The following is a 12,327-nucleotide window of genomic DNA, read 5'->3' on the forward strand; positions in this document are numbered from 1 at the left end:
ATCTCCCCACTAAATTTTATCCAAGAATCCACATTACATTAAAATCAAAAGGTTTGGAAACAATCTCACAGTAGTTGGTATTTTGAGTGATCAGAATCACAGTTTAGCTTTCATCAACAAAAATAAAAACCGACAATGCTAAATCTAGATCCTTACATATTAAAAGGTAAATTGAGAACAATAATTTGATTTTAATGTAAGGTGATGTGACCTCAAAATTACTGAGGCCTCAAAAAATCCTGGATCATGGGATTTTCAATCCTGATGCCAAAACAACAGAAGTTCCCAGATTTGTAAGACATACTCTGCAATTTCCAAGACAAACGCGTGTGCTTATTTATGGGTATATTGGCAGAAAGTAACTCAGACGTCAAGAGGATGCAAGGTATCTTCACTTCCACAGAGGAAATCAAACCATTACTCTAGAATAAGCCTGAGTAAGAAGATAAAGGTGACCAAGCAAACAAATACTGTTTTTCCACCTGTTGTGTCTCCATGCAAACATCATGATGCTACAGGAAGGAAATAAGAACAAAACCAATGACATTTGGAGAGCCTTTGATTGGGAAACTGACAGAGATTCTGGACAGCTTGAGCGTACTGTGATATTTGCAGAGTGAAGCAAGACAAGAACAAGAAATTCAGGGTTCATTATATGGGTCTTACAAAGTCTCTACCACTCTACAGTATATTGCACCACATGAACTGCTGGGTTTGATGATAACGCGTAGGAGCATGTCCCTTCGTTTTATGTAACAGATTAAAAAACCATAAGAAACCCCTACCCAAACAGATCTCTAACAGCAATGCAGCTGAAAACAGCAGTCACCAAAAGATGCACATATAATATCAGAGACAGAAAGAAATCACAATATGAGGAATAACAATAAAGCTATTTTTATTTTCATAAATTTCTTTTTACAATAGTAAACACTCTCAGAGCAGCTTTATTCAAAACATAACTACTTTTGGGTTTTTTTTCTCTTTAAGCCTAAAAAATGTTCCAGATACATCCTCAAAGCTTTCACAATAAACTACTCAAAAGCATATTAAGCTTCTTGGAACAACCCAATTAACTGGAGAGGGAACAGTGCTCTACTCAAGCACTGAATCATACTACGCCTAGCAAACTCACAGCTCAGTGAGCAGACTTGTCAAGTTTCATGCTTTACCTATTTCCCTCATCACATGGTTACTCACCACTGCACTGGCATCTCCTGCATTGGCAAGATCATCATCAAACACAGTCTCCCTCCACATCACAACAAATTCCCTCTAATGCAGGGACCCTGCAGACCTGCAGAGCTGTGTGCCGGCTCTGGGAAGAAACCCACTGGAGGGCACAGACACAGCCTAGTCATGTTATCTTCTACTCGGAGCTTCACACATAGGGCAGCAAAAACGCTGAGATAATTTAGCTGGTACTCTTAACAGTCCTAGGCACTGACATGTAGCCATAGAAGACGGAGAGCAAGAGTACCTATCTTGATCAATTTTTCTCTTAATGATGAATTATCACCATTACCACTGTTCATTGATGTAAGATGAGAATGCTATGCAAGTGTAGAGCTCCACATTGTATCATAAACTCCATTTAATTTATTGAGAACCCAAGTACACATCAAAAGGCCCTAAGAATAATTAACATTCAAACAAAGGAGCTAAGTGATTCACTGTTATATATCTGTCTCTACAGACCACACTGCTTAGTCAGACCTTTATTCCCTTAACTACATCAAGCAATTCATTTCTATCCCTTGTGTGAAGAAATTGGTTTCAGGATATGTTGGGAGGGACTCCCCCCCTCCAAACTTACAGTTGATTACATGCCAATTATTTCTCAGTGTTTGCTTCAAGTATTCCACAAGCTTTACGATATCTAATGCAACACATGGTGACTTACAACACCATCTCTCCATTACTAAAGGAAAGCAAGCAAGAAAAAGCATTAGCTGACCATTACATAAAGTGGCTCAACTCTGGAGTTGAACTGCTAGGTTGAACTACTAAAAGCAAACAGACATCAAGTTTATATACTCAATGTATCTGTAAGTGTAGGTGAAATGAACTAAAAGAAGACACATTAAAGACCATAGGCTAGAGTTCTTATAATCATAAATGCTTCATGGCAAGGGAAACTCTCACAGTCTTGTGGAAAGAACAGCATCATAAATCAGTAGAAAATGGCACCTGCCTCAGTTGAAATAAGATTTCAAATGCTATAAGCATTGCTAAACGCAAAAGCCAAATAAACTTTGCAAGTCTCTTGATGAACTGATTACACAGACAGTGTCTCACTTGGTAAAAAATAAACTGTCGCCTCTGGTGATGATGACTATTGCTAGACAACAGCAATCTTCACCAACAGTGCTCAAGCAACTTTGTCGTATCTACAAACATCTCCTCAAATGATCGTTAGTGATAACAAAGCTGCACAACTTGTTTTTGAAGTGATAACTGACTGCATATACATTGTTAAGTACAGTAATGCTGATTTTCTTTAAGATCACCTTCTAGCCTAGGCAAAGCATAAGAAAATAGTTTCTTGTCCAAATTATCTTCAGAAACTTTTAAATTTAATTTTAATAAAAGGACTGCTTAGTCTCTGAATTAAATGGAGGTGTGAAGTTGTTACATGAAATTACAGTATAGAACTAGTACTATCTGAATCAAGTTCCAAATTTTCTAACTACAGTTGCTGACATAACATGCACTCTACAGTAGAGCAGGACAGAATGCGATTTCCTCAAACATAGTATTTCAGGTTTTTTTTTCAAAGAATGCTCAGAACACCTGAACAATTACAGGAAATTTCAAAAGGTAGATTATGTTTTCTAGCAACTGATCCTGGTTTGTCCATGACATTTGCAGGAGAGTCTGGTTAGTAATGCTTTCCGATAGCTCCCTCTTCTGCCCCCAAAATACAGTGAATGATAATAATAATACAGTACAGCATTTTTGGACTAATAACTTGTTTTCACTTAATTTTCTAAGACTGGGCAATCTACTTTTACAAAAAAAAAAAGTGCTCCACTCTGCTCCAACTATCTCAAAGGTCTGAGAAGTTTTGCATGATTTTTTCGACCACGTAGTAACATAATAGTGAAAGAACACACACACACACACATATATATGCAATATTTACTTGCATTAAGCTTTTACCCCCAAGCTTATGTTTCTGAAAGCTGTTGGAAAAATGTCACTCATAACAATTTCATCAACAAATGTATCCTACACTTTAATAAACGATGCCAGAAATCCCATGAATGTCTCCAACTTCTGTAGTGCGTTTTTCTGAAGCACTCTTGCATATCAGAAGACATGAATGAAAGCCTTATGAAAAGTTCCAAGCCATTCAGTGTGTGCTGTTCAGAAGCATCATGCTCATGAGAAAGTCCTTAAAGTTTTCTTTAGTATCATGTCTTCAATATCAAGAACAACAGTGCTTCATCAGAAGTGAAAAAATCCTGCTTTTACTTGTTTTCTCAGTAAGTGAAATTTGATTTACTAACAATGATAAAGAAGAGGTAGATGGAACAGATTAAGATGTTATTACAAAGCAGCAGGAAATTTTTTTTAGTACTTGCTGGCACATGAACCAAAGCACTGATTATTCTGATGGCTTCCTGCAACATTTAAGTGTTGTGTATGAACTGTTAAAAAGCATTTAGTATCAATATCTGATTCATTTCCACGCATGAGGCTATTCACAATGCATGAACACAAACTGATGGAGGAGTTTATTTTCTGAAGTGAAAGGAATTCTCCTTTCACTACTAGCACAATCCACCTGGAAAGATGGGCTATGGAGAGCCATTTCTCTACATTTTTAGCTACTGGAGTGATGTAAATTTTCTCATTTTCTGTCATGATCTTGAACTAAGGTTGTAAGCTCTGCAAAGGTACTTTGAAGACAGACAATGAACTCTTCACATTCACTTCCATGTGGTTTGGGACATATTCCAACTTTATTTCAAAGTTTGTTTTGAAATAAGAACTCCCTCTGAGATAAAAAGAGAATCTTGAGTTTAATTTATTGTTGTCAGGTCTTACAATAGTTTTCATATGCTTGAATACAGACTAGTAAAAGAATGAGTTGTCTTATAACTGAAGTCACCTTTTGCTCCGCAACGGGTCAAACGGAAAAAGTCCTTGCGAAAGTCAAAGAACTGAGGCCTTATCTTCTCTTCAACAGCTCAGCACTCAAGTGTTAACATGCTGAGACTGTAATCACGTAATCCTGCTTTCAAAATTTCCCTGAACTGCAGTTCCCTGTAATTAGGTAAGTCATTCTAATAGGCCCAATCTGTTCCAATACCAACAACAGTGATAATAACCACTGAACAAAGCAGTAAGTATTCTGTATCGGAACAAAAATTTTACAGAGAAAATGTGATAAATCTGTGATAAAAATACATCTGCCTCTTTAAGCTTCCATTCCCTGTAGCAGAAGAAAAGCCAACTTCTTGCAATGTCCTACATAAAGCTTTTGGTATGATATCCTGTCCAAAAGCTTTCCACTTTCCAGGCTAAGAAAACAAAGATGTCAAAAAAACTAGGGGGGGGAAGTTAGGAAGCAGGACACCATCCTGTAAATACCTCCAGTGCTGGAGGGAAGGTCAAGTTTTCTGTAGATACTTCCATGGGTTTCCAATTTGTTTTTACTGCAGCCTCCACTAAGGCAGAGTATGTTAACGATTCCTATATTAAAATCCTACAACTCAATACACACTTTGAGAACACACTCAATACAAGCTTTAGCTTTCTGATCCAGTAATACACGTGTGTAAACAAGCACATGCACACACTATTGCCACTGATACGCTTTATTAAATTAATTTCAGCAAAGCATATTAATGCCCACAAGCACAAGGAGTTCAAGGGCATCAGTAGAATAGAAATGCCATTAAAAATACTGCTGATACCTCTCCTTGTCATTGTGGGACTTCAAAAACGTTATCCTGTAAGAACTGAAAAGCCTTCATTTTTACAAGTTAATAAAAAGATTTGTAAAATAACTGCGTCAAGAAAAAAAGAATTAAAAGGACATTGATCCTAGATTATAAATATTTATTCTAGAACTCTAAGAGTTTATTCACAAGTACAGCAGTTATTAGAAACCTGTTAACATGACTGTCCAGTAATTTAGTAAATTATTGGGCTCAGTTACACTTCCCTGAAATTAAGATTTTGACCTGGCAGCAGGCAGATGTCCCAATACAGTTTTGGTTGCATCATGGCCAGAAAATATTTGTGCCTGTATCATTTTCTTGTGAGTGGGCAGAAGTACACGACACGTTTCAGGTTATTCTGAAATAATTCTAAACCATGTTTTGCATACATATATGGAAAAAAGCCATATATACAATTTTTGAAATTATAACCATAATGCTAAATATAATGCATTTGACTTTTCTCCATATTTCACAAACACATGGTAAGATAAAATTTGCCCTTTGACCAAAAAACAAGTCTTTTTTAATGCACAAGAGAGAGTTGCACATTTTCATCACTGTAATGTGCCCTTAGGTAGAACATACAAAACCAGTGGCTGAAAAGAAGAAGTGGGAGATTCTGAAACAACAACAGAGTAAGTTGCTGCCCCACTGGAATGAGCTGGAAAAAACGGTTTCCTGACCTGAGGCCCAACCATAAGATTTGGGCTAACAGGCCAATTTAAAATCATGTCATCCTCGCCTGCTGTTGCAATTACAGTAAATGAGGTTAGAGATACTAACAAACTATCCTCTGGAATTTGCTGAAAAGAGTACTGTTGTTTTGTTTTGACAATCCTTATTAATTTACAGCTATTCACAAAGATATTTCTTCTTGCCTGGGAATAACCACTGTTATTAGAGCAGGACCTACAGATCTCATATTTGCCCTTTAGAATCTACATATTGCATACCATTAATAGGTACAGTTTTTATACCTTTGTCTTATCATGACTAGTCCACTGAATTCCATAGGTTATGAGTAAGGTATCAGAAATCAAAACCTTTTAAATTGATTGTGGGCCACCATTTTTTTTTATTGCTACAGAGAACTGAAGATCGTAAAATTTCTGCTGGCTCTAAATGTAGACCCAAATCCCTATATATTATATGTTCTTCTGGCAAATTACTTTGAATTAGTTCTTGGCAGAAAAGCTTTTACGGAGCTGGTGAACGAAAAGAAAGAGATCGCTTTGAACAGTACAGAAGGACACACAGAAGTGACTGTCAGAAGAAAAGAGTCCACTTTCAAACACTACATTCTTAACATCTCAAAGTTCAATATTCTGATCATTAACCTAAGCTCTTGAGTTAACAAAGACATACAGGATGATTTTTACAAAGATGTGAGGGAACAGGACAGTCTTAAAATCACCTTCTTAAAGCTCACACTGAAATCAGAATCATGAATATAATGTCTGACATTAAGGAGAAAAGCATTCTCCAGATTCCGTCTTGCCAACAGGTTTCTCGCCACCATCTCTATCACTGTCTACTTTCTTACCTGCATGTAAAGCAAGCCTACAGTGCTTGCGCCCCTGTACCTTTCAAAGAGAGCTATAGGAAATGACAGAATAAGTTTAATTTTCAGCGATTTTGGGGAAGAAATTTCATCCTAAGTGAGGATGGTCACTAAGTATCTTGCTAGTGGCAAGTGCAGAAAACACGAGAGCCTATCACACTGTCACTTAGAACTGACAGCTCCTTTTATTCATCAGAGATGGCACTAAGAGCCATATTTAGTCTCTGATCTTAAATGCATGCCGCACCCTTTCAATACACTTTCAAATTAGTGCCTTTCAATAGAATGTGTTTTTGTGGGGCCACAGAAGGAGCAAAAGTACCTCTCAGAAATTTGGGTGGAGGAAGAGTGTGGGTTCTTTCTATAAACTTTCCAACCACATTCCAGCTTTCCAAAGCCCAGGGAATGCGCAGCATCAGTTACCTGGCCACTGAAAAATCCTGAGAGCTGTCAGATAGTAGGACCCATCGAAGCCAACAGGAAATGAAGGTATTAAGCACCCTCAACAAACAGGTCCACAATCTCGCTACATATAACTGCAGAGAACACAGCTTTATTTTGGAACTACTGGACAGTCCTATTACTAACTGACCCATTTTTTTTGCCTGCTTTATGGGGAGCACAACTATTCAGACTGCCTTTCTTGCCAGCACTACATGAAGGCAGGAAACCCAAACATGTTATTGTGGTGATAACCACTGGCTCATTTACTCTGCATACCTAAGATAAGCTTCAGTGCTAAATTAAAACAAGCCACACATGGCAAGATTCTCATGTTTGTTTAAGTACCACCTGATAATGAATACCGCCTTGTTTTTTTCCCCAGTGAAAATAAAACGTATATGAATTGCCCTTTGTTAAATACCTTGCTGCTTAAGTGCAGTAATAAAATGTTCTCTTCCTGATGAATGCCACTGCAGCACTTCAGGTGACCTCCACAACTTCTCAAAGCACATGAACTACAACACATGGTTCATTGTCTGATAATCAGGGTAAAATGGTACCTGCAAGAACACTGCTTGCAATGCATGCAACTTCCCACTGGGTAATTCTCTATAACAGTACAAGCATATTGTTGACAGATAGAGTGCACCCAACAACTTGTTTTTATACACTAATATTAATACTGAATTCTGCACTATTAAATCTCTCCAGGGATTTAGCACAGCAAGATGGTAAGGACTTTCATGGGCTATTAATTTCCAACACTGTCGCATTTTTGTTGGGCTTCCCACCCACAGGGTGACCACCAACAAATACAGTTTTGCAAAAATAAATAAAACCCCTCCAATTACAAATTAATTTGCCAATTTATATGTACAGGCCCTTGTTCCATGTACACTTAATTAAGTTAACTCATGAAGCATCTTGTAACAATGGTAACTACCACTAATTTTTTTTTTCATTGACCCTTGTACATTGTTCTGTTACACAGAAATAAACTAACGGGCACTTAAGTGCTCTGCAAAAAGCAACTGAACATACCGCATGTACATAAGATGCAGAATAATACGTAGTTAGCAACAGAGAGAAAAAAAGAAGTCCTATAAAACTGTATTATCCAGTCTGGCAGTTCTACTGTACCACCAACAGTTTTGCAACAGTTTTTTTTTAAACAAGGGAAGTTCCTTGAGCAATACACTCTGACCAAGATCCTTTTCATTGCCAAAGTGCCTTCATTTCTTCCTCATGAAAACTCTTGCCACTTAGTAAGTCTGGCTGCAAACAAATGGCAGTTACAATATCCTTCTAGGATAGGACTATGTAGTGTATGCTCCTGTCAGTTGAATGACAAGCAAAAACCAGTAAGCGTCTCTTAACACCACAGTAGCCTGTAGCAACAATAAAGGAGGAGGCTGATAACTTTTTTTTTATTCAAGACTGTTCAGGGAAAGGAGATGTCTAAATTTAAAGAGGAGAGATGGGGGAGAAAATGTAATCACACCTATTAACGAAGATCCTTCAAGAAAATACTCGTTCACCTCTCTTTACTCCAAGAGGTGCTACAAAAGCATTCTTTGCTCATTTATGAAGTTAACTTTTTGTCTGGTAGATTTGCATTCAAATATGAATGGCTTCACAAATAAGAACAACTGGTTTGTACTGCAGACATCAGATACGCACAATCCATTTCCTACCATTTCAGCTCACCTACTAAACTGACATCAGGTTTAAAAATAGAGGACAGAATGATGCAATCACTGTGACTCCTTTCCATTTGACCTGCTTTCTAATTTATTTCCCAAAGTGAAGAGAAAGTGCTACCATCACTTCTACCATACATAATCAGAGTCCCACTAAAACAAATTTGTATTAAATATTGAATTTTTCATGAAGACAGAAAGAGCTATCTCTGCTCAGTAATTAAAATTACAAAATCACTTCCAGTCACTGAGCAATGTTAAATTTCTTTACACAAGTGCAGTTCCTAAATGTCTGTTATAGAAAAAAAGACCCGAGGTTTGCACGATATCCACTGCACCAGTGAACGTAGGGTATTCCAGAGACAGAATCATGCAAACCCTTTGCCACCAGTTCCACCAGCTGACACTCTCATTTGACATCTATTCTGTTCTATGCCTGCTTATATCGTGCTCATTCCCATAAAACGTGATACCTACACATTATACCACTACAGCTTAAACATTCTGGCAAAAAAACCCTATAAACCTGGAAAAGATCTGCAAGTGAAAATATGAAGATGAACATGACTCCAGAAACATTGTAGCTTAATTCTGGAGCAAGAGCAAAAATAAGAAAGAAAAGAAAGTATTTACCAGGCCCTACAACAGTTTGAATTATCGATTAGACTGTTACTACAGTTCCTGAGTAGAGGGCATCAGGACACCTCCTACTCACCTTCTTTTAAAGTCCACTTGATTGCTCCCGTCCTCTTGCTGACAGCATGCAAACTTCCATCAAGAGTTGAAACAAACAACAGTGTTTCTGGCACAGTTACTGAGCTGGTGTTCTGGAAAAGAAAAACCCACACACTGAATGTAATTATTTACTACAGAGGTTACTCGTAACTGTCATACAGTACGTTGCCTAGAACATCATCCTTCTTTTTAATTGCACAGACTGGACAACTTTCTTGTCCCTTTGAATTCAGTGATTTTTTTTTGTTGTTTTGTTTGGGGTTTTTTTTGCTGTCACCATTATTGAACTGCTTACTGTGCTAAGCTCCCCTAGAGAAAAACTGGGAGATGCTTTAAATGAATAATCTATCTACAACTCAACCTCCATTTTCAATTTTATATCAAAGTCTTCTTGTACTAGAGTAAGGAGGAACCAGAGAGAGAGCTGATCTGGGAAAGAATTGATACAAAGACTATGCAATAAGATAGCTAGGGTAAGGAACTTCAAAGCAGCTCAGAGAACCAAAGTGTTAATGTCAAAGCCATGCTACTACCAAGTAAATAGAACTTACTTTTGCCAAGGTTTAATCCCCTAGAGATGAAAAGATATTGGCTGGGTAGAACATGGATAAATAAAACTGAAAGGTGATCAATATTCTACGGGACTGACTGCAGCTGAGAGACAAGCTGGAGCTGCAAGCACGTAGGCTGTCTCTGAGCAAGGGCAAAATATTTAGGATAGATGCAGCTTAAAGGCTAGAGGAGATCCATACTGTTATCCTCTTAATTGTGTTTTTGTACCTCATGTCTCCCAATACTGTATTTCTGCAGTAGTTAGTAAATAACACTGTTTAAGAAAGTCCATATGCATTAACACATCCACAGACATCTCCCAGAAAGCAGTCAGCTGCAGGATTCAAACCGCAATTTGACATTCTAATCATTCTGCCACTGGGAACACATCACTCCGTATTTACGTGTATAGGTACAGAGCTGTTTGGTGCCTGCTGTTATTCCTATAGCACAAGCAGCTTTTGAGCCTAGCTATTGCAAAGCATGTAATTTTATTAAAAGGGCAGCATACAAACATCGAGGACTTAAAACTATGTAGTTGTCGTGGGAACAGTGAGGCGAAGTCCAAAGTGTTTCATCGCACAAAGCAGAAAAAACATGTTAATTTAATGTCTACTCTTCTCTTCCTGCCTAAAGATGATCCCATAAACCCTACAACTGACCCGCTTCCATTTACCAAGTCTCAAGTTATAGCTTAAGTAGCTTGTCATTTGTAGACTGTATCTGTATTGCTCATCTGCGTGCCACCTGCCACGTTTAGGAAGTTTCACAGTTAAATATAATTCTTAACCTACCACAGTTCATGAAATGAAAGTGTATGCATTTTACATAATTAATAATGTCTGCAATGACTTAAATTGTAAAAAACAATTATCAGCCATGTTAGAATTATTGCAAAGCAAAATACACAATTGCCAAATCAAAATGCATGGATACAGGAGTAACTTTATTTGGAAAACTATATATTTTTAGGGCAACTCAACTAAAGCGCTAGACTTTCAGGTAAAGCATAGAGCTAAAAGGATAATATAATAAAGTAATAACTAGCCAACTTTCAGGAGGCACCTACAAATATTATACATGCTTCTTTCCAGTCATAATGAAAACAGCTGGAGCAGACAATTGTAAAACACACAGTGCAGAAAAAATGAAAGTACAAATCAACAATACACAAGCCATAGATCAGAAATAACTGCTGGAAGTCCAGAAAAAAAGGAGATGTATCTTAACACATAAATATAATCTTCATTATCTGACATAGTTAAATTATGCAGGCTGCACAGACATCTGCACTTAAATAAAATATTTACAGCTGCATCTGGAATCAAACTTTGCAATGTTTGTTCAAACAGGGACACTGAATAACAGTTCCTCTCATGCTGGCCTATAAAATATGCAGCTCGAGATATTACTAGTCAGAACTGAACTTAGACTATCTTTCTAGCCTAATAACCCGATTTGTATGTAAGAGCAAAGAGAAGCTGCATTGTAGAGTTATGAGTTCTCATTCTTTTGTATTATTACTTTTGTTAAAGCAAACTATTGTAGCCACTGTATCAAAGTAATTCATGAAAATTTTGCCCTTTAGGTCTTTTTGTACATGAACTTCCAAAACAACTTAGGATGGTGTAGCTGATTTATAACCATCTAGCCCAGTCTTCCCATCTTCTTTAAATAAGCATTTAAGAAGCCAGATCCACTGATTCTGCAACCAGAAGGGGAAGACACAACCCACACTCCGTTATCACATCCATTTGGGGCTGAAAGCCACCTAATTGTGAGGCTCAATCTGCCTCCCCAAGAAGATTTACTTTTTAAATCCATCATTGCCTAGCTGCCTGCATAAAACTATCCTTGAACAAAAACAAGAAGAAGGGAAGCTTGGGGTTGCATTCTAGATATCTTTACAGCTGCTTTTATGCAAAAGATACAGCTTCTTTGCAAACAAAGAACTGCTTCCTGTACAACATAGTAATAATCTAAGAATCATAGTAACTAATCTTCCTAACCTGGGACACTAATCAGCAAGTGGGGCACTAACTGAGCAATGTCAGTGCTCCTCACTTCTAAGATGTTGTCTTGCACCAGACTGACAAATTCCCTCACTGTTATCATTGATGTGAGGCAATGAATGACAGTGGTGCGAATGCGGACTTGTAAGATGAATATTTTGTGAGTGGACTGTGATGTGGCCCCAAAAAGATGCCAGTTCAAGGAATACCAGGAGGCTGGAAAAAAGCTGCATTTGAACAGGATGCTTTCCCTTTGCGGGCCAAACTGCTTTCAAGCTCAGAAAAGTTCAAAGACTTGCGGATTGAATTGATCTTGCCACGTATTAAGCTATTTAAGCATGAAAAGGCATCTCAACTCAATAGGGTAC

At 37.6% G+C, this 12,327-nt stretch overlaps 1 protein-coding gene across 1 annotated transcript in view; it reads right to left on the bottom strand.

The window, feature by feature from the left end:
- ERN1 (endoplasmic reticulum to nucleus signaling 1) overlaps nucleotides 1-12,327 on the bottom strand; it is a gene marked incomplete at its 5' end in the record, with an annotated part of 39,876 nt that overhangs the window by 17,276 nt on the left and 10,273 nt on the right. Inside the window, one exon of the mRNA XM_076354112.1 lies at nucleotides 9,376-9,487. Coding sequence (XP_076210227.1) covers nucleotides 9,376-9,487 — 112 coding nt within the window. The remainder of the gene's footprint in view (nucleotides 1-9,375; nucleotides 9,488-12,327) is intronic.

This window comes from Aptenodytes patagonicus, chromosome 16, assembly GCF_965638725.1.
Source record: "Aptenodytes patagonicus chromosome 16, bAptPat1.pri.cur, whole genome shotgun sequence".
NCBI lineage: Eukaryota > Metazoa > Chordata > Aves > Sphenisciformes > Spheniscidae > Aptenodytes > Aptenodytes patagonicus.